The 23,984-nt window shown below is 51.1% G+C and overlaps 1 protein-coding gene across 3 annotated transcripts in view; it reads left to right on the top strand.

Annotated features, from left to right (window-relative positions):
- The window catches only part of SKAP1 (src kinase associated phosphoprotein 1), a 174,603-nt gene extending 150,858 nt beyond the window's left edge, over window positions 1–23,745 (top strand). Inside the window, exons 11-13 of one of the 3 annotated variants that reach the window (XM_071577413.1) lie at window positions 3,493–3,602; window positions 22,887–23,005; window positions 23,564–23,745. In XM_071577413.1, coding sequence (XP_071433514.1) covers window positions 3,493–3,602; window positions 22,887–22,988 — 212 coding nt within the window. In that variant the 3' untranslated portion in view covers window positions 22,989–23,005; window positions 23,564–23,745. Of the gene's footprint in view, window positions 1–3,489; window positions 3,603–22,886; window positions 23,006–23,169; window positions 23,526–23,563 lie in introns of those variants that run through there. The other 2 variants (XM_071577410.1, XM_071577412.1) reach the window with 2 other exon arrangements.
- The last annotated feature ends 239 nt before the right edge of the window (window positions 23,746–23,984 follow it).

Genomic DNA, 23,984 nt, shown 5'->3' with positions numbered 1-23,984 from the left:
AGCGGAGAGGGATGTGCTCGGGGCCGGAGGGAAGCGGAGAGTTCCTAATTAAATCACGCTGCGTTTGGCTGGCGGAAAACTATTGTTTGTCGTTTCTAAGAACGGCAAAGATGCCGCGATTGCGGAGCGGCCCCAGAATCCGGCTGAGAGCTCGGAGGCTGCTCCTGCCCAGACTCGCCTTTGCTGCGCTCAGCGCGGTGCGATCTCCTCCTTCCGACGGGAGCCGAGCGCGAAAGGGGCAAAATCCCTTCATGTGGAAAACGAAACCGCCTCGCAGGCTGGTCCCTGTCGCAGCCCCTGGTCCCTGTCGCAGCCCCTGGTCTCTGTCACAGCCCCTGGTCACTGTCATAGCCCCTGGTCCCTGTCGCAGCCCCTTGTCCCTGTCACAGCCCCTGGTCTCTGTCACAGCCCCTGGTCACTGTCATAGCCCCTGGTCCCTGTCACAGCCCCTGGTCACTGTCACAGCCCCTGGTCCCTGTCGCAGTCCCTGGTCCGTGTCACAACCCCTGGTTCTTGTCACAACCCTTTGTTCCTGTCGCATCCTCTGGTCCCTGTCGCAGTCCCTGGTCCCTGTCACAACCCCTGATTCCTGTCACAGCCCTCGGTCGCTGTCACAGCCCCTGATTCCTGTCACAGCCCTCGGTCACTGTCGCAGCCCCTTATTCCTGTCACAGCCCCTGGTCCCTGTCGCAGCCCCCGGTCCCTGTCACTGTCACAGCCCCTGGTCGCTGTCACAGCCCCTGGTCCCTGTCACTCCTCCTGGCCCCTGTCACAGCCCCTGGTCTCTGTCACAGCCCCTGGTCCCTGTCACTCCTCCTGGCCCCTATCACAGCCCCTGGTCCCTGTCACAGCCCCTGGTCTCTGTCACAGCCCCTGGTCTCTGTCGCAGCCCCTGGTCCCTGTCACAGCCCCTGGTCTCTGTCACAGCCCCTGGTCGCTGTCACAGCCCCTGGTCCCTGTCACAGCCCCTGGTCCCTGTCACAACCTGGCAGGAGGTTTCCGGAGCTGCAGACGGTTGTCAGGAGGTTTCAGCATCAACAGAGGGAAGGGGTTGGATCCTGCCCCTGGCACAGCCTCCCCCGGGGCTGCTCGGGCTGCAGAGGGGACTGAAGGGCTTGGCACATTTGGCCACAAAGACTGGAACAGAAGGGGAAATCAGGCACAGGGAAATCACAGCTCTGCCACGTTTAAGTGTCTGGATGGGGTGGTTGGGGCTTTTTAAACAGAGCCTTTTTTCTGTAAAAGGAAGTAGAGTCAATGCAAGAGTGTTGGGATGGCTTGTCTGGATCCCACATCCCACCCAGCTTGGAGCTGGACCAGGAGGATCACAAACATCCACCATCCCCTGAGGAAATGCAGAGGGAAGTGTTAAAATAGGATCCCCTCTTCTGAAAAGAGTCATAATTGTAATTGATTTTCATTTTAATTCATTTTTACACAATATCCCTGGTCGGTGGCACAAACATTCCTGCTGGGAATGACGTGCAGAGCCCAACCACGCTCTCCTCAGCAGCATCTTCCTCCTCTGACACAACAAATCCTGACCTTTGGAAGGCAGGCTGGAGGGAGGGGTGAAATCTTCCACCCAAGCAGCTGATGTGGTTGGAAAAACACTTTTGGGAGCACGAGGCTTCCTGTGGGCTGGAAAATTATCTCCTTTTGTAGCCTCAGGGTGTCACATCCAGGCTGATGCAGCTCCTGCTTCACCAGCAGCTTCTCCTTCCTCCTGGGTGAGGTGACTCGATGCCTCCAGGTCCTCCTGGTCCTCTGAGAAGCAGGTGTGGGATAAGGAGGCATCTCCCAGGTATTCCTTGTCCCTGGAAAACTGGGACAAGGCTGATTCCAGCTTCCCAGCAGCATCTTCAGGTCCTCATCCCAGGGGATCTCCCACTTCACTTGTGGCTCTGGAAGCATCTTGTAGGAAGATACATTTTGTATTTCACTGTGCACTTTCTACCACTGTATTTAAATCTCTTTGCCAGCAAGTTAATGATGATATTCCATAGAATTCCTGGCATTTTTGAGTATCAATATTTTGCTGTTCCTGGTATATTTTGAGCCTTCCCCCATCCTTGTCTCCCAGGGAACCAGCAGGTCAGTGCCAAGGCCATCCCCCATCCCAGATTATTCTCTGTCCTCACACCATCCCTTAACGACCTTTGGTGTTAATTACACAATTTTCTGTCTCTTCCCAAAGCTGCACTGGCCTCATCCTCCTGCTCAGCTCCCCGATATTTGTTCTGCCTCCAGCTCATAACCCCTGATTCCTGCCCTTACCACAAGCTTAAATAACTCAGCAGCTCCTACTCCTTCTATTCCCTTCCCAATCTTTTCCTCGCCACTGCGCTCTCCCCTTTTAATACTTTCCAAAGGATGCAGACCTACTTTTTTTTTTTCCTGCCCAGCCTTTCTTATTTAAGTTCCCCAAGTCCCTGAGTCATTGCAGTCGCTCCCTGCTGTGCCATTACCCATCTCTGTAATGTCCTTTTTCATATTTAGGTGATCCAATCTGGGCACAGCATTCCAGCTGCACCCTTATCGCTCCGTCCCCGAGACCACATTAGCAACATTTCCTCCAACATGTGCTCAATATTTTCTATTTATGCTTCCTGGGCTTGGTTCAGAGCAGCACAACCCACTGCAACAGCCCCCAGGCTCAAATCCTCCCCCCCTAAACCTGTGGTTTTACTGGCTTTAATTATCCATAGGGGTCACATCATGGACGTGTCCGTGTCGTGACATCTGGAATGGCCCCCACTTTGGTCTGCTGTGCCATCAGGGCTCTCTCCTGCCTGAAGCCTTTGGTCCAGGAGCATCTTTTAACAGTTGTGGGCTTGAAAACTGGGAATCTGAGGGAGTTTGGGGTGTCCTTGTGGTGGATTTGTGGATGTGATGGGATAAGTCACTGGCAGAGCAGCTTCTCCTCAGGTCCTGGGGCTCCCCAAGAGCTCCTCTGGTCCCACCACAGGGTGGGAGGGTTCCTACCCCCAACCTTTCACTGTGGCTCTGCTCTCCCAGCAGGTTCTGGGGTGGGGAATGACATTCTGAGGTGGCAGAGATGGGTCTGTTTCCTTTTTGGGCTGGGAAATGTCATTCCTCTGGCGGGGTAATGGATTGTGCCCCTCAGGGGCAGCTTGGATTGAGCCTGAGGAGGAGAGGAGGGACTTGGGAGAGGGGAAATTCATCTTTGAGTCTTGTTGTGGCCTACCTGGGGCCTTCTGAAACTTTTATATGTATGTTATGTATTGTAGTCATATATTTATATACATTTATTGATCAATATTGCATTTCTTTATTGATCAATCCCTTTTTCTTGCACCACTTCATTATCTTCTTTTAATTAAAAATCAAAATTAATAACCCCCATTTCCTTCCTTTCCTCAACAAACACCCCCCTCTCCCTCCCCTCACACCCCACCCCACCCTCCCCAAATGCTTCCCTGTGTAATTCCCTGTCACCCTGACCCCTCTTTTTCTTTTTATCCCCAGAAGATCCCAAACGAGATTATGCTAATTATTATCAGGGAGTTTGGGACTGCAGTGGTGACCACCCTGACGAGCTCTCCTTCCACCGTGGGGACCTCATCTACATCCTCAGCAAGGTAGGACAGCCCAGCACTTTGGGCTCGGGGCTCAACTTCAAGGTCAAGACATGATGAAATTGCTCCAAATTCAAGTTGAAACGCAAATTAAATGAGCAGTGGAGGAGGAGCTGGACCTTGGCATCCCATTCCCCCCTCCCCACATACCCCAACCCAATCCCATGGGACATTTCAGATGCCCCAGAGCAGGATTAGTTTATTTTTAGATATTTTCCCCCCATTCCTGCAGGCAGGACGTGCTGTTGCTCAGGTATCACCGGGGTAATTGAGTTGCTCAGGCAGGTGTGACCAAGGTGAGCAACGAGGGGAATAAATTAAGGGTTTGTGTTTGTGTTAATGGGTTTGTGGGGGGCAAGAGGTGCCTGTGCCCCCTCCCTGTGCTGCCCTGGGGGGCCCTGCAGGGCTCTGTCCCCGTTCCCAGCCGGTCCCTGCTGGTCCATGGTGGTCCTTGCTTGGAAGGGATGGACTTGAGGTGTGTGTTTTGTGGGGGATGTTTTACAGTGCCCTTTGCACCCGGATCTGGCACAGGAACAGGGATGAACTTGGAGGGTCTTGTTTTATAGGGAATGTTTTTCCACAGGTTTTACACCCTGATCTGACACAGGAACAGGGATGAACTTGGAGGGTCTTGTTTTAGGGAGGGTGTTTTTCCACAAGTCTGACACAGGAACAGGGATGAACTTGGAGGGTCTTGTTTTATAGGGAATGTTTTTCCACAGGTTTTACACCCTGATCTGACACAGGAATGGGGATGAACTTGAGGGCTGCATTTTATGGGTGTTTTATAGTGTCCTTTGCTCCCTGATCTGACACAGGAACAGGGATGAACTTGGAGGGTCGTGTTTTATAGGGAATGTTTTTCCACAAGTCTGACACAGGAACAGGGATGAACTTGGAGGGTCTTGTTTTATAGGGAATGTTTTTCCACAGGTTTTACACCCTGATCTGGCACAGGAACAGGGATAAATTTGAGGGTCATGTTTTATGGGTGATGTTTTTCCACAAGTCTGACACAGAAACAGGGATGAACTTGGGGGGCTGCATTTTATGGGTGTTTTATAGTGTCCTTTGCTCCCTGATCTGACACAGGAACAAGGATGAACTTGGAGGGTCTTGCTTTAGGGGGGGTGTTTTTCCACAGGTTTTACACCCTGATCTGACACAGGAAAAGGGATGAACTTGGAGGATCATGTTTTATGGGGGATGTTTTCCCACAAGTCTGACACAGGAACAGGGATGAACTTGGGGGGCTGCATTTTATGGGGGATGTTTTTCCACAGGTTTTACACCCTGATCTGACACAGGAAAAGGGATGAACTTGGAGGGTCATGTTTTATGGGGGATGTTTTCCCACAAGTCTGACACAGGAATGGGGATGAACTTGGGGGGCTGCATTTTATGGGTGTTTTACAATGTCCTTTGCTCCCTGATCTGACACAGGAACAGGGATGAACTTGGGGGTTGTATTTTGTAGGGGATGTTTTGCAATGCCCTTTTGCATCCCGATCTGACACTGAAACAGGGATGGAATTGGGGAGTTGTGCTTTGTTTTCAACCCTCTTTGTGCCCCAAGGGTCGGTGACACTCTGGGGGGTGCAGGGTGACAATGGGGTCACCCTTTGCCTCCTGACACAGCACAGGGACAGGGCTGAGTGTGTGTGGGGGTCTGTGTTGGTCCAGCAGCATCACCCATGCCCTGCCCACCCTCCCCAGCCACAGGGCACGGCTGGCACACTGGGTTTTACTGGTTTTATGTTCACCTTCATTGGGCAGCCAAGCAGGAAAGGTCGAGCTGACCCAGAGCAGGGAAGGGAAAGGCAGGGTAAGGACCTTTGGAGCCTGAATTGCACCTCCAGCTCTCAGCCTTGTTAGACCACGTTTTATACCTCAAAAAAGGAATCACTGATGTCTTGGTGGGGACCACAGGGTGTCCCCAGGGTGGACAGACAGCATGGTGGATGGGCAGGACAGCAGAGGGGGGACCATCAGGCCTCTCCTTGGAGGTCTGTCCTCCTCTGGTTTGTTCAGAGCCTCACGGGTGCCCTTTGCTCCTACAGCTCCAAACTGAGCTCCACTGGCACAACCTGCCCACCCACTGCCCTCCAACTCCCTGGAGGTTCACAGCCAGCATGGACAGGCAATTTTTAGCTTTGAGGAGCATTTGGGGCCAGCCCTGACACCTCCCTGCGAGGCAGCTGCGTCCCTGGAAGCTGCTTCGAGCCTGGGCTTCTCCATCCCTTTCTGCAAGGCTGAGGATTGCCCATCTGTGGATCTCAGAGCAGCATTTAGCGAGTTGCTGCCCCCTGGGCACTGAACCCCCACCCCAGACCCATCTCCTGTTCATCCCTGAGGGTGACACCACGAGTGACCCACGTCCATCCCTGGGAGCGATCCCGGCGCCCGCAATGCCCGAGCAGGTCGCTCTGTGTGTGTGTCCCGGTGTGTGTCCCCCCCGTGCCAGCTCAGGGACACAGCTTGGAGTCACTGCAGGGTTTTCTCTCTCTTCAGTGGCTCCAGATTGCGACTCTTGTGCCGATTTCCTCACACGGAACCGATCGGTCCTGGGAGCTTTTCCCCCGTAAATTACTTTGCGCGACGGATGCGGCTCGAGGAGGCGGCCGAGGGCGGGGAAGGAGAGAAGGGGAGGCAGCGATGGGAGGAGGGGGGGAGAGGAAAGGTGTTTGAAAAGCCTGTTCACTCAGCTGCATTTTAATTTCCTTTTCAATCTTGTCCCAATTAATTTCGCAGAATTAATCTCGCAGAGGCGAAGGCGGCAGCGCCGGCGCGGCCGCTCTGTCTGAACATGAAATAGTGGCTCATATAAAAATCCATCTGCTCTGCTCCGAGCACTCCGGGGCTGCTGCTCAGGCCCTGGCTGACATTTCGAGCACCAGCAGCGGGGAAAAGTGGTTTGGGGCTGAGTGGACATCAGGAGCTGCTGGGGGTGGGATTTGGAGGGGAAAGAATAGTCAGAGAATTGTGGGAAGACCTGCAGGGTCTTTGAGTCCAACTTGTGGCTGGTCACCAGCTGGACAAGCAGAGCACTGAGTGCCATGTCCAGTTGTTTCTTGAACATCCCCAGGGAGGTTGGGCAAGGGCAGCATCTCTATTTAGAATCATAGAATCATAGAATGGGTTGGGTTGGAAAAGACCTCTGAGATCATCAAGTCCAACAGTTGATCCAACCCCACTGTGATCACCATGACTTGATCCAACCCCGACTTGATCCAACCCCACTGTGATCACCATGACTTGATCCAACCCCGACTTGATCCAACCCTACTGTGATCACCATGACTTGATCCAACCCCACTGTGATCACCATGACTTGATCCAACCCCGACTTGATCCAACCCCACTGTGATCACCAGCCCAGGGCACGGAGTGCCCTGGGCTGGTGATCACAGTGAGGTTGGATCAAGACATGGTGGATTCTCACTCAGTGCCACATCCATAAAATCACAGAATCCTAGAATGGATTGGGTTGGAAAAGACCTCCGAGATCATCAAGTCCAACCCTTGGTCCAACTCCAGTCCCTTTACCAGATCATGGCACCTGTTTCATCCCACCTGTTTCATCCCTCCTTGGAGTCACCCTTTGGCTGGGCACCTGTGCCAGCAGTGGGAGCCCTCAGCTGGGAGTCAGGGAATGCCAGTCCTTCTTCTTCCCCCCCTCCCAGATCTGGGAGGAGGCTCCTTGTTGCATCCCAGTGTCACCAGCATTTCATCAGGCCCTGGTGCTTCAGGGATATCCAGGACAGGCAGGTGACACCTTCACAGCCCATATCCCACCTCACCACCCCAAAGCACCACCGTGGGGCAGCCCAGCTGGGCTAAAACACCGGGAATTAATTTGGGAAGGGGGAAGAGTAATGCCCCATCCCTGGAAGTTCAGGGTTGGACAAGGGCTTGGAACAACCTGGTGTAGTGGAAGGTGTCTCTGCCAATGGCAAGGGGTGGAACAGGATGATCTTTAAGGTCCCTCCCAAGCCAAACCACCCTGGAATTCTGCGATAATCCCAACAAAACCCTGGCATGACATCCCTGTCCCCAGCACTGATCCCTTGTCCCCTGGCTGAGTGATTTGTACGTTATGATAATTATTTGAATGCAGCGAGACTTCCTATTTTAAGTGGGCTTAGTTGGATGTGACAAGCCGGCCATAAAACCGGATAAGTTAATTCCCTCAATTGCTTCCAATGAAAGCAGGGCGGGAAGGGGGGGCAGATTCCCACATCCCAGACCCCGAGCCAAAGGCGTGTGGTGACATCTAGTGGCATTTTCCCTGGATTTGGGGCCGTCTGGCTCATGGGGAGAGGCCACCACGAGTCCTCCCCACCCCACGAGGTGTTGTTGAGCATTGAGGGTGATGGACACGACGTGTGATGAGTTTGGTCGGGGCTCAGCACCCCGAGGGGGCTTTGGGGATGGACCCCCAGGGCTCAGCAGCGTTTGGCTCCCGTTAATGACCCTGGTGGGAAGCCCCTGAGCCGGGAGGGCCGGGCTGGGCTGGCGGGGTCAGCTGGAAGGCAACGGTCACCCTGCGGTCAAATTCAAGCGAGGGCCATCCGTCCCCACACCCCCCCCGGTGGGAGCCAATCGCCCAGAACCGGCCCTGGCAGCCTCATCCCTCCCAGGTAATTTTTATAAATGAGGGGACACCCAGCACACCGAGGACAAAAGGGTGGCCGAGCACCGGGGGGGCGGCGCCGGCAGTGCCCAGTGCCCTGGGGCTGCCCCCAGACTGTGCCCCTTCCACCCAGGTGTCCTTGAGATGTGTCCCAAATTGTGCCACTTCCATGGAGACTCACCCTGGTGTCCTTGAGATGTGTCCCAGATTGTGCCCCTTCCACCCAGGTGTCCTTGAGATGTGTCCCAGATTGTGCTGCTTCCACCCAGGTGTCCTTGAGATGTGTCCCAAATTGTGCCCCTTCCACCCAGGTGTCCTTGAGGTGTGTCCCAGATTGCGCCCCTTCCATGGGGACTCACCCAGGTGTCCTTGAGATGTGTCCCAAATTGTGCCGCTTCCACCCAGGTGTCCTTGAGATGTGTCCCAAATTGTGCCCCTTCCACCCAGGTGTCCTTGAGTTGTGTCCCAAATTGTGCCTCTTCCACCCAGGTGTCCTTGAGATGTGTCCCAAATTGTGCCCCTTCCACCCAGGTGTCCTTGAGATGTGTCCCAAATTGTGCCACTTCCACCCTGGTGTCCTTGAGATGTATCCCAACTTGTGCTCCTTCCATGGGGATTCATCCACATGTCCATGAGGTGTGTCCCAAATTGTGTCCCTTCCATGGGAACTCACCCAGGTGTCCTTGATGCTGTTCCCAAATTGTGCCTCTTCCATGGGGACTCACCCACGTGTCCATGAGGTGTGTCCCAAATTGTGTCCCTTCCATGGGAACTCACCCAGGTGTCCTTGATGCTGTGTCCCAAATTGTGCCCCTTCCATGGGGTCTCACCCACATGTCCCTGATGCCTCATCCCAAATTTTGCCTTATCTGTGGGGGCTCAACCTGCACGTCCTTGATGCTCCATCCCAAGTTTTGCTCCATCCACAGGGATTCACTTGCACATCCCCAAACCTGCATCTCCAATTTTACCTCATCTATGGATGTGCATCCACTTGTCCTTGATGCTTCATCCTGAATTTCCCCATCCACAGGGACTCACCTGCACATCCCTGATGCTTCATCCTGAATTTCTCCCATCCACAGGGACTCACCTGCACATCCCTGATGCTTCATCCTGATTTTCCCCCATCCACAGGGACTCACCTGCACATCCCTGATGCTTCATCCTGAATTTCCCCATCCACACTGACCCACCTGCACATCCCTGATGCTTCATCCTGAATTTCCCCATCCACAGGGACTCACCTGCACATCCCTGATGCTTCATCCTGATTTTCCCCATCCACACTGACCCACCTGCACATCCCTGATGCTTCATCCTGAATTTCCCCATCCACAGGGACTCACCTGCACATCCCTGATGCTTCATCCTGAATTTCCCCATCCACAGGGACTCACCTGCACATCCCTGATGCTTCATCCTGAATTTCCCCATCCACAGGGACTCACCTGCACATCCCTAATGCTTCATCCTGAATTTCCCCCATCCACAGGGACTCACCTGCACATCCCTGATACTTCATCCCGATTTTCCCCATCCACAGGGACTCACCTGCACATCCCTGATACTTCATCCTGATTTTTCCCCATCCACAGGGACTCACCTGCACATCCCTGAACCTGCATCCTGATTTTTCCCCATCCACAGGGACTCACCTGCACATCCCTGATGCTTCATCCTGAATTTCTCCCATCCACAGGGACCCACCTGCACATCCCTGATGCTTCATCCTGATTTTCCCCCATCCACAGGGACTCACCTGCACATCCCTGATGCTTCATCCTGAATTTCCCCATCCACACTGACCCACCTGCACATCCCTGATGCTTCATCCTGAATTTTCCCCATCCACAGGGACTCACCTGCACATCCCTGATGCTTCATCCTGAATTTCCCCATCCACAGGGTCTCACATGCACATCCCTGATGCTTCATCCCGATTTTCCCCATCCACACTGACCCACCTGCACATCCCTGATGCTTCATCCCGATTTTCCCCCATCCACAGGGACTCACCTGCACATTCTTGTATCCCAAATTTTGCCCCAGCCCTGCTGTTTCCTCCCCCACCTTGGCCACCCCCCTGGTCCCCACGGGCACACAGAGCCCCTTTCCCAAGGTTGTGGTACCCCCAAACCATCCCTGGTGGTCTCTGGGTTCTGCTGAGATGTTTCCCTCAAACCCATGAACTTCTCCTGGGCTGGCCTGTTGTTCCACCAGGGAATTTCAGCTTTAAGGAATACTCAGAGCATTTATTTTGCCCTGAAATGTATAATAAATGCTGTTAAAGACGTGGGCTTTGACAGAGGTAATAATAAATTCCCTGTTAAAGACAGTAGTTTAATTCCTTCTCCCCTCCAATACTGCCCAGAATAAACTCTATTCATCACCCAGTAATTTTTTACCCCATAAATCTTTCAAACGAACCATCAGAGGCTGTTGAGGCTGAAATATTGTGAATTTATTAGATATGCCCATGTAGTGTTGGATTCAGAGGTTTCCATTCGAATATATTAGAGGGGAAATTTGTGTCTTTAAGTGTGACAATCCTTCCATTTTCCAAAGGCTCCGGAACAACTGGAAGCTCCTCCAGACTCAACTCTGCCTTTTATTTGACAGAGATTTAGTAACAAACCCCTCGATGATCTGATGGGTTGTAGGGGAGGGACATTGGGTTGAACAGAGTGGCAAAATAAATAAATAATAGCGAATAAATAGGTGAATAAATAGGTAAATAAATAGGGGTAAATGAATAAATATGGAGGTAAATAGATATATAAATGTGGAGGTAAATGAATAAATAAATATAGAGGTAAAGAGATGAATAAATATAGAGGTAAATGAATAAATAAATATAGAAGGAAATGAATAAATAAATATAGAGGTAAAGAGATAAATAAATATTGAAGTAAATAGATAAATATAGAGGTAAATAGATGAATAAATATAGAGATAAATGGATAAATAAATATAGAGGTAAATGGATAAATAAATATAGAGGTAAATGGATAAATAAATATAGAGGTAAATAGATAAATATAGAATTCTACAAATAAATAAATATAGAGATAAATAAATAAATAGGTAAATAAATCAATAGGCGAATAGATAAATAAATATAGAGGTAAATAGATAAATATAGAGGTAAATGGATAAATAAATATAGAGGTAAATAGATAAATATAGAATTATACAAATAAATAAATATAGAGATAAATAAATAAATAGGTAAATAAATCAATAGGTAAATAAATAAATATAGAGGTAAATAGATAAATATAGAGGTAAATAGATAAATAAATATAGAGGTAAATAGATAAATATAGAAGTATACAGAGAAATATAGAAATAAATAAATAGGTAAATAAATAGGTAAATAAATAAATATAGAGGTAAATAGATAAATATAGAAGTAAACAAATAAATATAGATATAAATGAATGAATAAATAAATAAATAGGTAAATAGATAAATAAATATAGAGCTAAATAGATAAATATGGAAGTAAATAAATATAGGAATAAATAATAAATAAATAAATAAATAAATAAATAAATAAATAAAATAAAATAGCTAAATAGATAAATATAGAAGTAAACAGATAAATATAGAGGTAAATAGATAAATATAGAGGTAAACAGATAAATAAATATAGAGATAAATAAATAAGTATAGAGGTAAATAGATAAATAAATCAATCTCGAGGCAGATAAATAAATAAATAGGTAAGGAAACAGATGAATAAGTAAATAAGTATATAAATAAATAAATGAAGCTTTTTTTTGGCCAGTGTAGCAAATGCCTGACCATTTCCCAGTTTGTTTTGCAAAAGGAGGTGGGAATTGCACTTGAATTCCACGTGACGATGGGAAGGGTTAAAGTGGAGCCTCATCCTTGACCCCGTCCCTTCCTGGCTGTAACTTCCCAGGTTGCTGCTGGTTTATGGGGTTCCATATTTTATATACAGATAATAATATAATGTATATGTAATATCATGTATGTGGTGTCTTGTATTGAGTTATTTAATATTATTGATGGTAATATTATTAATATTATATTGATGAGTTGGACTTTGATAATCCTTGTGGGTCCTTTCCAAATCAAGATATTGTAGGATTATATTATATTATATTAGATTAGATATATTTATTATATTATATTCTATATTACATCATATTATATTGCATTATATTATATTACATTAATTATATTAATTATATTATATTATCATAGTATAGTATAGTATTATATTATATTATGGTTATTATATTATATTATATTATATGTATTATATTACATTACATTACATTATATTATAATATATATTTATTATATATTTATTATATTATATTATATATTACATTATATTATATTATATTATATTATATTATATTATATTATATTATATTATATTGCATTATATTATATTATATTATATTATCATAGTTTAGTATAGTATAGTATTATATTATGTTTATTCTATTCTATTCTATTCTATATATTCTATTCTATATATTCTATTATATATATTTATTATATTATATTACATATTATATTATATTATATTGTATTATATTATATTATATTACATTACGTTATATTATATATATTATATATATTTATTATATTATATTCTATATTACATCATATTATATTGCATTATGTTATATTATATTATATTTATTATATTATATTTATTATATTATATATATTATATTATATTATATTATATATATTATATTATATTAATTATATTCCCTCTCTGTTCCACACATCCCTACATGTGCCTGCAGGTAATTGGCTGCAGGTTAATTATATTTGGGAAGTGGTTAATTGGTACTGGAGGGGAAAAAGAGGGAAGCTGAGGATAAACCCCCAATTCCACAGAGACAGAACAGCCCGGGAAGGGTTTAAATGTGCCCAGAGGTGAGAGCGGCGCCTCCAGCCCGTGGTGAGCTCAGGGCACCCTTGTTTTCCTTTGCTGCTGAGAAACCCCTGCAGAGAGTGGGAATCTTCGTTCATTAGAGAGAGACGCAGCTAATTATAAAACCATCTCTCGGGCCATGAGGCGCCGGTAACATTTAAACCAATTGATGTGGTAACATTTAAAGCGGTTCTGTTGCAAAATGTCACGGACGGGGCTCGGGTTCATTAGCACTGACTTAATAGATGGATGGAATTGCAGCTCCAGAGCTCGGGAAGAAAATAAAGTTTCCCTTTGTCACGACTCCCTCCGTGCCCTTCCCACCCAGCCCACCCCCAAAGGGCTCCAGCTCCCGGTTTGTCCTGTTTGCAGCCAGGAATCAAGAGATAAAAGTGAAAATAGGAATTATAATCCTGACAAAATAGAAATCCAAGGCTGGGGGAGCCCGGAGAGGATCCTGATTTGGGGGATAATGGGAAGGCACCTGCTCCAAATTCCATATCCTGCTTCAAATTCCATATCCCACTCCAAATTCCACATCCTGCTCCAAATTCCACATCCCGCTCCAAATTCCACATCCCGCTTCAAATTCCATATCCCGCTTCAAATTCCACATCCTGCTCCAAATTCCATATCCCGCTCCAAATTCCATATCCTGCTTCAAATTCCATATCCCACTCCAAATTCCACATCCTGCTCCAAATTCCACATCCCACTCCAAATTCCATATCCCACTCCAAATTCCATATCCTGCTCCAAATTCCACATCCTGCTCCAAATTCCATATCCTGCTTCAAATTCCACATCCTGCTCCAAATTCCACATCCCGCTCCAAATTCCATATCCTGCTCCAAATTCCATATCCTGCTTCAAATTCCATATCCTGCTTCAAATTCCACATCCCACTCCAAATTCCATATCCTGCTCCAAATTCCATATCCCACTCCAAATTCCACATCCCACTCCAAATTCCACATCCTGCTCCAAATTCCATATCCCACTCCAAATTCCATATCCTGCTCCAAATTCCACATCCTGCTCCAAATTCCACATCCCGCTCCAAATTCCACATCCTGCTACAAATTCCATATCCCACTCCAAATTCCACATCCCGCTCCAAATTCCACATCCCACTCCAAATTCCACATCCCACTCCAAATTCCACATCCCACCCCACAAGGATCTCACACCTGCCGGTGTTCCACACTCCGTACCATCTTCCCTTCCCTCCTTTTCATTCTGTTTTTTTTTTTTTGGTTTGTTTTTTTTTATCCCTTTTCCAAGCTGCTCCATCTGTAAGTGAACAAACATCTTGATTTTATGGCCTCTCGCGGAAGAGGGAAGGGGGGAAGGAGTGGAATGCCTAAGTAAGACTTTAATTCGGGATTCATTCCCGCCGTAGTGCCGGAGTTGCCACAAACCATAATGCAGAATTTAATTAAAATAACACAAAGTGTGTCTCGATATGTCCTGGGGTAGCGATCCCCGAGCTCCAGCTGCCTCTCCCCACCCTGGATTTATGGATGGAGGTGCAGCAGAGGGATGAGCCAGGGAACACTTGGAGCATCCTTCTCACCCAGGCTGAGTCTCCCTCCCTCCTCTCCCGCCTTTCCTGCTGATCTGGGATGTGGGATATGTGAGGGGTCTGGGGGTCTCCTGGTTCTGGGCTGGGGTTGTTGGGGGGTGGTGGTTGTAGAGAAAGGGGTGGGATTGGAGTTTGGAACATGGTCCCTGGGATTCCTTGTCTGAGGGAAGAGGGGGACCCTGTTCCCTGTGATCCCCTATCCAAGGGAGAAGGGGGACCCTGTTCCCTGTGATCCTCTATCCAGGGGAGGAGGGTGATCCTGCTCCCTGTGATCCCCTATCCAAGGGAGAAGGGGGATCCTGCTCCCTGTGATCCCCTATCCAAGGGAGAAGGGGGACCCTGCTCCCTGTGATCCCCTATCCAAGGGAGAAGGGGGACCCTGCTCCCTGTGATCCTCTATCCAGGGGAGGAGGGTGATCCTGCTCCCTGTGATCCCCTATCCAAGGGAGAAGGGAGATCCTGCTCCCTGTGATCCCCTATCCAAGGGAGAAGGGTGATCCTGCTCCCTGTGATCCCCTATCCAAGGGAGAAGGGGGACCCTGTTCCCTGTGATCCTCTATCCAGGGGAAAATGAGGACCCTGCTCCCTGTGATCCCCTATCCAAGGGAGAAGGGGGACCCTGCTCCCTGTGATCCCCTATCCAAGGGAAAATGAGGACCCTGCTCGCTGTGACCCCCTATCCAAGGGAGAAGGGGGACCCTGTTCCCTGAGATCCCTTATCCAAGGGAGAATGAGAACCCTGCTCCCTGTGTTCCCCTATCCAAGGGAAAATGAGGACCCTGCTCCCTGTGATCCTCTGTCCAAGGGAGGAGGGTGATACTGTTCCCTGTGATCCCCTATCCAAGGAAAAACGAGGATCCTGCTCCTTGTCATCCCCTATCCAAGGGAGGAGGGACCCTGTTCCCTGTGATCCCCTATCCAAGGGAGAAGGGGGACCCTGTTCCCTGTGATCCCCTATCCAAAGGGGAATGATGACCCTGCTCCCTGTGATCCCCTATCCAAGGGGGAATGATGACCCTGCTCCCTGTGATCCCCTATCCAAGGGAGGAGGGAACCTTCTCCCTGTGACCCCCTGTTCTGGTGTAGAGAGGGACACCCATTCCCTGTGACACCCTGTCCCAGTTCAGGTGTCTCTCCCATCGTGCCATCACCCACCCTGGGGGTCCCTCATCCTTTCCCCACATCCCTCCCATCAGTCCCCGGGGGTCACCAATTAATTAGGAGCTTAAACCCTGATGGAGGGAGGAAGCAGCAGTTTCAGGCTGGCTGGGAGTTGAGATTTGCACTTGGTGGAAAATGCAGGAAGAAAACGGGGTGTTTTTTGCAAATTCCCAGTAAAGTTGTGGACTCATCACCTTTGCCATGTCCCTTCTCCCAATCCCCATCCCTGGCTTGTCCCTCTCATTCCCTCTGCTTCCCTTAATCCCCTAATCCCATCCAAAGGGTTACGAAATAATCGCGGTGACCTTTGCAGGGAAGCGACTGGAGGGGGCGAGGGGGGCTCTGTAAAAAGCTATTTCGATGAAATCCATCAGGGACTGGGCACTCCCTGCTGCCATCCCCAGCCCTGCCGCCCTCTCCCGGGAGTCAGGGCTGGATGGTCCCTCGCACACGCGTGTGCACACACGCACACAATTATTCCGAGCCCTCTTCACAGGTCACAGGCAGAGTTTAGCTCCGATGGCTGCTCATCTCCATCAAGGCGGGAGCGTGCAGGACTTTAAAGGCGAAAATAATTGGCTGCAGAACAAATTTAGGAAATAGAGTGTGCGATAAAGCAAATAGAAATCGCTCCCGGTTTTTTTTTCCTCCCCCTTTCCCGGTGGCGAGGAGGGCAGGGATAGGTGGGAAGAGACCGGGCTTGAGTTTATTTTACCTCCCTTGCAACTTTGCCATTAAAGTTGCACCTACAGCTAGGAAGTTTGTCCGTGAAAAATGGTCATTTTGTTTCCCCTGCTCAAAGCACGTTATTAAAATGCTAATTTAAAAGAAAAAGGAGTTAAATATCTCGCGATGGTGCAGCCTAATTGCAGCCATAATGAGCTCTCTAAATGTGAGTGCCCCTGACACACGGAGAGCATAAACAGCCGCGAACACATCATTAGTGCTCGCGTTCATTTATTCTGCCGACCTGGCGATGACCCCGCGGAGGGTCGGGAGGAGCAGGTGGATCCGGCTGCGCGGCCCCGGGGGATGCAGGAAGCGAAGCCGGGAGCGGCTGCCATGGCAACGCGGGGGATGCGGGAGCGCCCGCCCGCCGCTCAACCCCCGCAGCCCCCGCGGTACCCGCACCCCGCGCATCGCTGCGCCCCCGGGCACCACCCTGCGCCCCCAGATCCTCCTGTGCCCCCGGGCACCACCCTGCGCCCCCGGGCACCACCCTGCGCCCCCAGATCCTCCTGTGCCCCCGGGCACCACCCTGCGCCCCTGGGCACCATCCTGCGACCCCAACCACCACGCTGTGCCCCCGACCACCACCCTGCGCCCCCGACCACCACCCTGCGCCCCCAGCCCCTCCTGCAGCCCGTGCATCCCTGGATCCTGCTCATTCCTGGATCCTGCTCATCCCTGAATCCTGCTGATCCCTGGATCCCGCTCATCCCTGAATCCTGCTCATCCCTGGATCCTGCTCATCCCCCAATCCTGCTCATTCATCCCTGAATCCTACTCATCCCTGGATCCTACTCATCCCTGGATCCTGCTCATCCCTGGATCCTGCTCATCCCTGGATCCCAGGCATCCTCCCAGCACCCTACCTATCCCTGCATTCCTGGATCTCCCCTACACCCCCAGACCCAGCACATTCCCTGGACCCCTTGGAGGGCTGGGGGGTGATTTGGGGTGACAGCACCAGAATTCCAGGAAGGGCACAGAGGCAGAGGAGACAGAAGTCTGGGATTAGTCCTGGAATCAATCCTAGAATCAGTCCTAGAATCACTTTTGGATTGGGAGAGACTTTTAAAGGCCTTTTAACTCAAGGTCCTGCCATGGGCAGGGACACCTTCCCCTATCCCAGGTGGCTCCAAGCCCTGTCCAGCCTGGCCTTGGACACTCCCAGGGCTGGGGCAGCCTCAGCTTCTCTGGGCACCTGTGCCAGGGCCTGCCCACCCTCACAGGGAGGAATTTATTCCATCTGTCTAGTCTGAATCTCCCATTTTTCTGCATAAACCCATTCCCCTGTCAGGCCCTGCTAAAAGGTCTGTGCTCATTTTCCTTACAGCCACAGGAGTGGCCTCAGCCTGGGGAAACCGAGGCAGGGAGAAGGGATAGAAGGGATACACCTGAGCTGGAGCATCTCAGCTCAGCTGTGCCAGGCTGGAGAATCCCAGCAGTGCTGTGCCCACCCCGTGCTGATGCTCTTTTGGGATGTTCCCCCTCACCTGAGCACCCACACCCATTTTGCACGTGGAGCTCGGAGCGGGATGGGACCATCTGCAGAAAGGAAGAGCGAGAGTGAGTGGCTGAGGAGGGAGGTGGATAAAAGCGATTCTTTGGGAATGATTTCTGCTCCATTCCAGCCTGTTTGCTTCCAAACAGCCTCACTAATCTCCTCCCAGCAACACCACAATAACTTCCCTCGGATTTTCCCCCCCCTGCCCCGATTGTTTTTTTGTCTCCTCTCTCCCTCCTGTCCGAGGGGCACAGGAACACCATCCTTGGGAAATATTTTAAAATAAAAAATATCCCAGCCGACCCCCTCTCCCCTCCCCTCCCTGCACCCCTCCCCTTCTGCCGTGCACTCTCGATGAACCTGTGATATTGTAGCAATGGCCCTTGAAGTGCAGTGGGGAGGTGATTTAGGAGAATATTAAAGGCAATGTGGAGATTCGGAGGCGCCTCTCTCAGGGAGATCTGGAGAAATACGCGGCACAGATGGGCTGAGCAGATTAAACATTTCCGTCACATTGTTTTCCAATCGCGTTTGCGGTGCCTGAGGGTTGGCACTGCGGTCAGAGCGCGGCGGCGCCGCCGAGCGCTGCCTGCAATAAATATTAACACGCCACTTCCACGCGGGCTCCCAACGCCAGCAGCGCCCCGGCTGCCCCAAGTGTTGTCTCCCAGCCTGGTCCTGAGGGCAGGAGGGGCTCCAGTTCCCTTCTCTGTCCCGGCTCGGTGTCCAAAGGGATGTTTGTCCCTCTGCCTGGGGAGTCCCTGAGCTCGGGGTTGGGTGGTGTTGGGGCTGTGGTGATGCCTCGCTCTGCTGGTTGGTTGTGTTTATTAGGAGGTGGCTAATTGGGTGAATCCTGAACCCCTTTGGGGCTGGGCTCAAGCATGGAAAAGCCTGAGGAATCATCTTAAGGAGGAGCTGGGCTCTTGTTCTTGCTGTGGTTGTTTCTGACTGGTCTTCTACGTCCAAGGACCGTCCCCTTCCTCCCCTTCCATCACCCCGAGTGGTGCTGCTGAGACCCTTCTGTCTGCCACGTCCTTCCCCCTGGGATGGGATGTGGAGACCCCAGTGGGATGGGACACACAGAGCCTGATGGGATGGGACACTCAGCCCCTGGTGGCATGGGACATGTGGATTGTGTTGGGATGGGACATGTGGATTGTATTGGGATGTGACACTTGGATCCTGATGGGATGGGACACATGGATTGTGTTGGGATGGGACACATGGATTGTGTTGGGATGGGACATGTAGATTGTGTTGGGATGGGACATGTAGATTGTGTTGGGATGGGACACATGGATTGTGTTGGGATGTGACATGTGGATTGTATTGGGATGTGACACTTGGATCCTGATGGGATGGGACACATGGATTGTGTTGGGATGTGACACTCAGCCCCTGGTGGGATGGGACACGTGGATTGTGTTGGGATGTGACACTCAGCCCCTGGTGGGATGGGACACGTGGATTGTGTTGGGATGTGACACTTGTGTCCTGATGGGATGGGACACATGGATTGTGTTGGGATGTGACACTTGGATCCTGATGGGATGGGACACATGGATTGTGTTGGGATGTGACACTTGTGTCCTGATGGGATGGGACACATGGATTGTGTTGGGATGTGACACTCAGACCCTGGTGGGATGGGGCAAGTGGATTGTGTTGGGATGTGACACTTGGATCCTGGTGGGATGGGACACTGGGGCCACCCTGGGTGATGCTGGAGCTGGCATTGCAGGTGGGACAAGGGGAAGGAGCCCCCAGTCCCACCTGTGAGTCCTCAACTCCCTGGTTGGGAATTCAACCATTGGAAACAAGTGGGAATCATTGATTTGTATAAAGGATTCACCCCCCCTACAAAAGAGTAGATGTGGAGAAGAGGGTGAGCATCACCCAAGTTACCTCCTCCATGCACCAGGCTGGGTGATGTGCCCAAGGAATGGCGTTCCCACTGGAATCCCACCGGCTCTGGATCCCCAAGGACAGGGAGCCCCTCGATCTCGGAGTGTGCAGCAGCCCTGGGCTGGGGTTTGAGGTCAACAGATGTACAGCTGACCTGGAATCCAACTCCCTGGTGTCAGCTGACCCCTCTCCTGCTCCCCATTCCTCATCTGGGAATGAGATCCCTGCGTTTTCCCAACGATAACGTGTGACACACGCGCCAATGATGGGGCTGAGCAATCAGAAACCAATCTGGCCCTGAGTGATTGGCTTTTCCTTCGGCATCCATCAAAGCATCATTGATCTCCTGTGGGAAGGGGGTGATGGATGGACTTCCCCAAGCCCCACGGGGTTGTTTATGAGGGATGGAGAGGGAGTGTGGTGGCAAAGAGGCCTTGGGAAGCACCGATGGGGAGGGAATGTCATCCCTTGGTGGAGAAGGATCTTGTGCTGCTCAGTGAGGGTCTGAGGGATGTTGGATGGGACAATTTCATGGAATCAGGGAAGTGCTGCTGGAGTGATGTGATGCCCAGAGAAGCTGTGGCTGCCCCATCCCTGCAAGTGTCCAAGGCCAGCTTGGAGCAACCTGGGCTAGTGGAAGGTGTCCCTGCCCGTGGCAAGGGGTGGGACTGGATGGGCTTTAAGATCCCTTCCAACCCAAACCATCCTGGGATTCCATTCCACATGGCTGCACATTTAGGGTCCCACCCAGCATTCATTCACCTGAGGCCATGCAGGAAGAACTGGCCACATTCCCACCACCACCTTTGCCCCACTCAGAGGGAATCTGTGGCTGGGTCATGCAGGGACTCCACTTTCCCACTCCCACTCCTCTCCTGGGTGATGCCTGAGGAGCTGTGGTGCAAAGCAGGGAGGAGAATCAGGTCGTGGTTGTCATCTCCAGTTGTTTCTTTTCCCCCTTTTCCCTCTCCCTTGCCAATGGAGATGAGCAGCTTGAAGCATTTTATGGCCCTGTGCACCAACCCACCATAAAATCCCTGATGATCCGAGCGAGCGTCTGCTCCAGATCCACTCAGCACCAGGGATTTTGGGAATGGCACTTGGAGATGTGTTTTGGGGGCTCTTCTTCCTCCTGGGAGAAATCACAGCGTTTCAGGAGCAGAGTGAGACCATCGTGGTTGTGTAGAGGGTGGCGTTGGGGTGATTCCAAACCCAGCTCCCTGTTATCTGCCAGCATGGAAAGGGCACGGAATTCCCGGTGTGCTGATTCCTGGGGATGGGGCAGAGCAATGGCGTTCGGGATCCACCATCCCCCCTGGAGCAATTAAACTCTGGATTAGTGGGTTTCCAGTCCCTTCTATAAAGTCTCAGCTAAATTACTTCCCCCTCCTCCTCCCTCCCAGCACAATCCAGGCAGGTACCGAGCACAGAGGCCCCATTAGTGGGTAATTAGGTACATTCCAGCAAAAACCCATCCTCAGACTCCCTCCTCCTCCTCTCCCCCTTCCCAAAGCCGCTACGAGGCGTCAGCGAGATGTAAATGAGCATCTCCAGACAGAGCAGAGTTCACCCTGCACTGGGCTCTGCCTCGCTGTGCCAGTGCACTCCTCGTTTTAATAGTTTAATAAAAATTAGCATAATTAACGAACATCTGTATGATCCAGAGTGGTGCAATTTGGCACTTGGAAACGAGGACTTAAACATTATTGCTGGGAGTTTAATGTTGTTTTAATTCTTTTTGGCACTGCACGGTGAAATAACGGCTCGGGCTCGGCTGCTGCTCATTTGCATTTTCCTCCCCTTGATTATGAGCAATCGTGGATTATCCAGCAATTCATCAAAGCAGAAATTATTTTAAAATACCTCTCATGGTGTTCCAGCCATGGGATCGCTGAGTGAGGGGGTGGGCAGAGGATGGGGGTCCCTGCCTTGCCCAGGGCACAGCTCAGCTCGTGGGTCTCCAGGATATGGCAAATAAACCCAAATTTTTCCTTCTGCAGAAGGATTTTTCCCTCCTGGCTGGTGGGATTTATCCCCCATCCCTCCATCCTGCCATCCCTTCCCATCCAGCAGCATCCTGGGGGTTTGGCTCGGTGCTCTTTGCTGCGTGGGGGTCCCTGGGGAGCCCTGGGATCCCAGCCTGGAGAGGGTCAGGATTCCTGGCACCCGTTCCTGGCTCTGGGGAGGGGCAGCACCATCTGCAGAGCTGGGAGCGTGGGGAGCAGTGTCTGTCTCTGGTGACTCAGCCCTTCTCCAGAGCTCCTTCCCTGTCGGGAAGCCGGAATGAGCTTGGGGACACATTAAATGTCCCCAGCCAGGCTGTGCAGGGACAGAGCTGGGAGCACAGGGCATGGAATGGGATGTGCTGCTGGGAACACCTAATTTAGCATCTATTTGAAGAAAAACTCACCTATTTTGATGCCAAACTGATGTGCAAACTCCTCCTCTTGCACACATAGAAGGAGGAAAGTTTTCCCTGTTTTTATTCGCCTCCAATATCTGTCAGGGGGAAAATCACACCTAAATCTGGGGAGGGTTATCCAGGCATGATCCAGCTGCAGGGGAGGGGCTTCTGGAGCTCCATCCTGAGGGTTGGTGGCTGAAATTAAATACCCCAAAATATCAGGGTGTGAATTAAACACTGAGTTTCTGAGCAAACCCCAAGCTGTGGCCACAGGACCCAAAATAAGGCAGGAGAGTGGACCGGGATGACAGAACAGGGATAGGAAGGACAGGGAAGGATTTATGAGGGTAGAGCTGGAACTGGGGTGTTTTCTCTTGGAATCTGGGGGCTGGAGAGCCAAAGGAAGGGTCCTGAGCCACATTCCCTGCCTGTGTCCCCCCAGGAGTACGACCAGTACGGCTGGTGGGTGGGAGAGCTCAACGACGAGGTCGGGATCGTGCCCAGGGATTACCTGGAGGCTGCCTACGACCTGGAGGAGCGGTGAGGACAGTGGCACTCCAGGTGAGAGGGGGCACCTGGAGGGGGTGTGTGTGCCAGGAATGGGGCATGGAGGTGGGTGTTGTGGAGGCAGCTCCATCCCTGAGGTGTCCCGGCATCCCCAGGGTGCCCAGACTGCAGGACTGTCTTTGGCTCCATCTCCTGGTCTCTGTTTTACCTGAGAACAGGCGCGACCAGAAACCACAGTGGCAGTTCAGGGGCAATGCCACCCTGCCCAGTGCCCCTCCCTGCGTTTCAAGTCCTTCAGATTCCAGGGAGAGACGTGGCAAAGCCACAGCAGCCCCCAAGGACGTGGAGAGCTGCGTCACTCTGCCATTAACGCCGACACCAAGTGCTGCACACTGAGAGTTTTTCCTCCCAAAACCCCATTTTGGAGGCATCCCACTGGGGAGACAGGCACAGGGCAGGGCTGGCAAAGCCGAGGGCATCTGGAGTCCTGCCACCTCCACATTCCCCTGGAGATCTCCCACCCTCCTTGTCCCTCTGTGCCCGTGTCAGTCCCAGCCTGTCTCTCTGTCCCCTTCCCCACCATCACCTGTGTCTCTCCCTCCCCAAATTCAGGTGCTTCTCTCCCTGGCTGTGCTGAGACACCACTGACAGCATTCCCACCACCTCCCTCCCCTGCCATGAGTGCCCATGGCATGAAGAGACCCCCATGGTGCCTTGGAGCACCCCCTGCCCGGTGGTCCCCACAGGGGGGGGCACAGTGTGGTGGGGGGGGCTGGCACGCTGTAATAAAACCATTTTCCTCTCCATGTTTGGCTGCTCCAGACTTTGTGGTGGGGCTGGAGCCAGAGTGGGGTGTGGGAAGTGCCCCTTGGCTCCAGCCCCCCCCAAGAGCCCTCCAGTCCCGGCTGAAGATCCTCCTCCTCCTCCTCCTCCTCCTCCTCCTCCTCCTCCTCCTCCTCCCGCACTTGGCTGAAGGGCCGCTAGATGGTGGTAGGTCTCTACTCACCACAGCCTTCCTGGGGAGGTGCCCAAG

This window comes from Pithys albifrons, chromosome 25, assembly GCF_047495875.1.
Source record: "Pithys albifrons albifrons isolate INPA30051 chromosome 25, PitAlb_v1, whole genome shotgun sequence".
Lineage (NCBI taxonomy): Eukaryota > Metazoa > Chordata > Aves > Passeriformes > Thamnophilidae > Pithys > Pithys albifrons.
The sequence above is the reverse complement of the archived record's forward strand: the minus strand, read 5'-3'. Positions and strand labels throughout refer to the sequence as shown.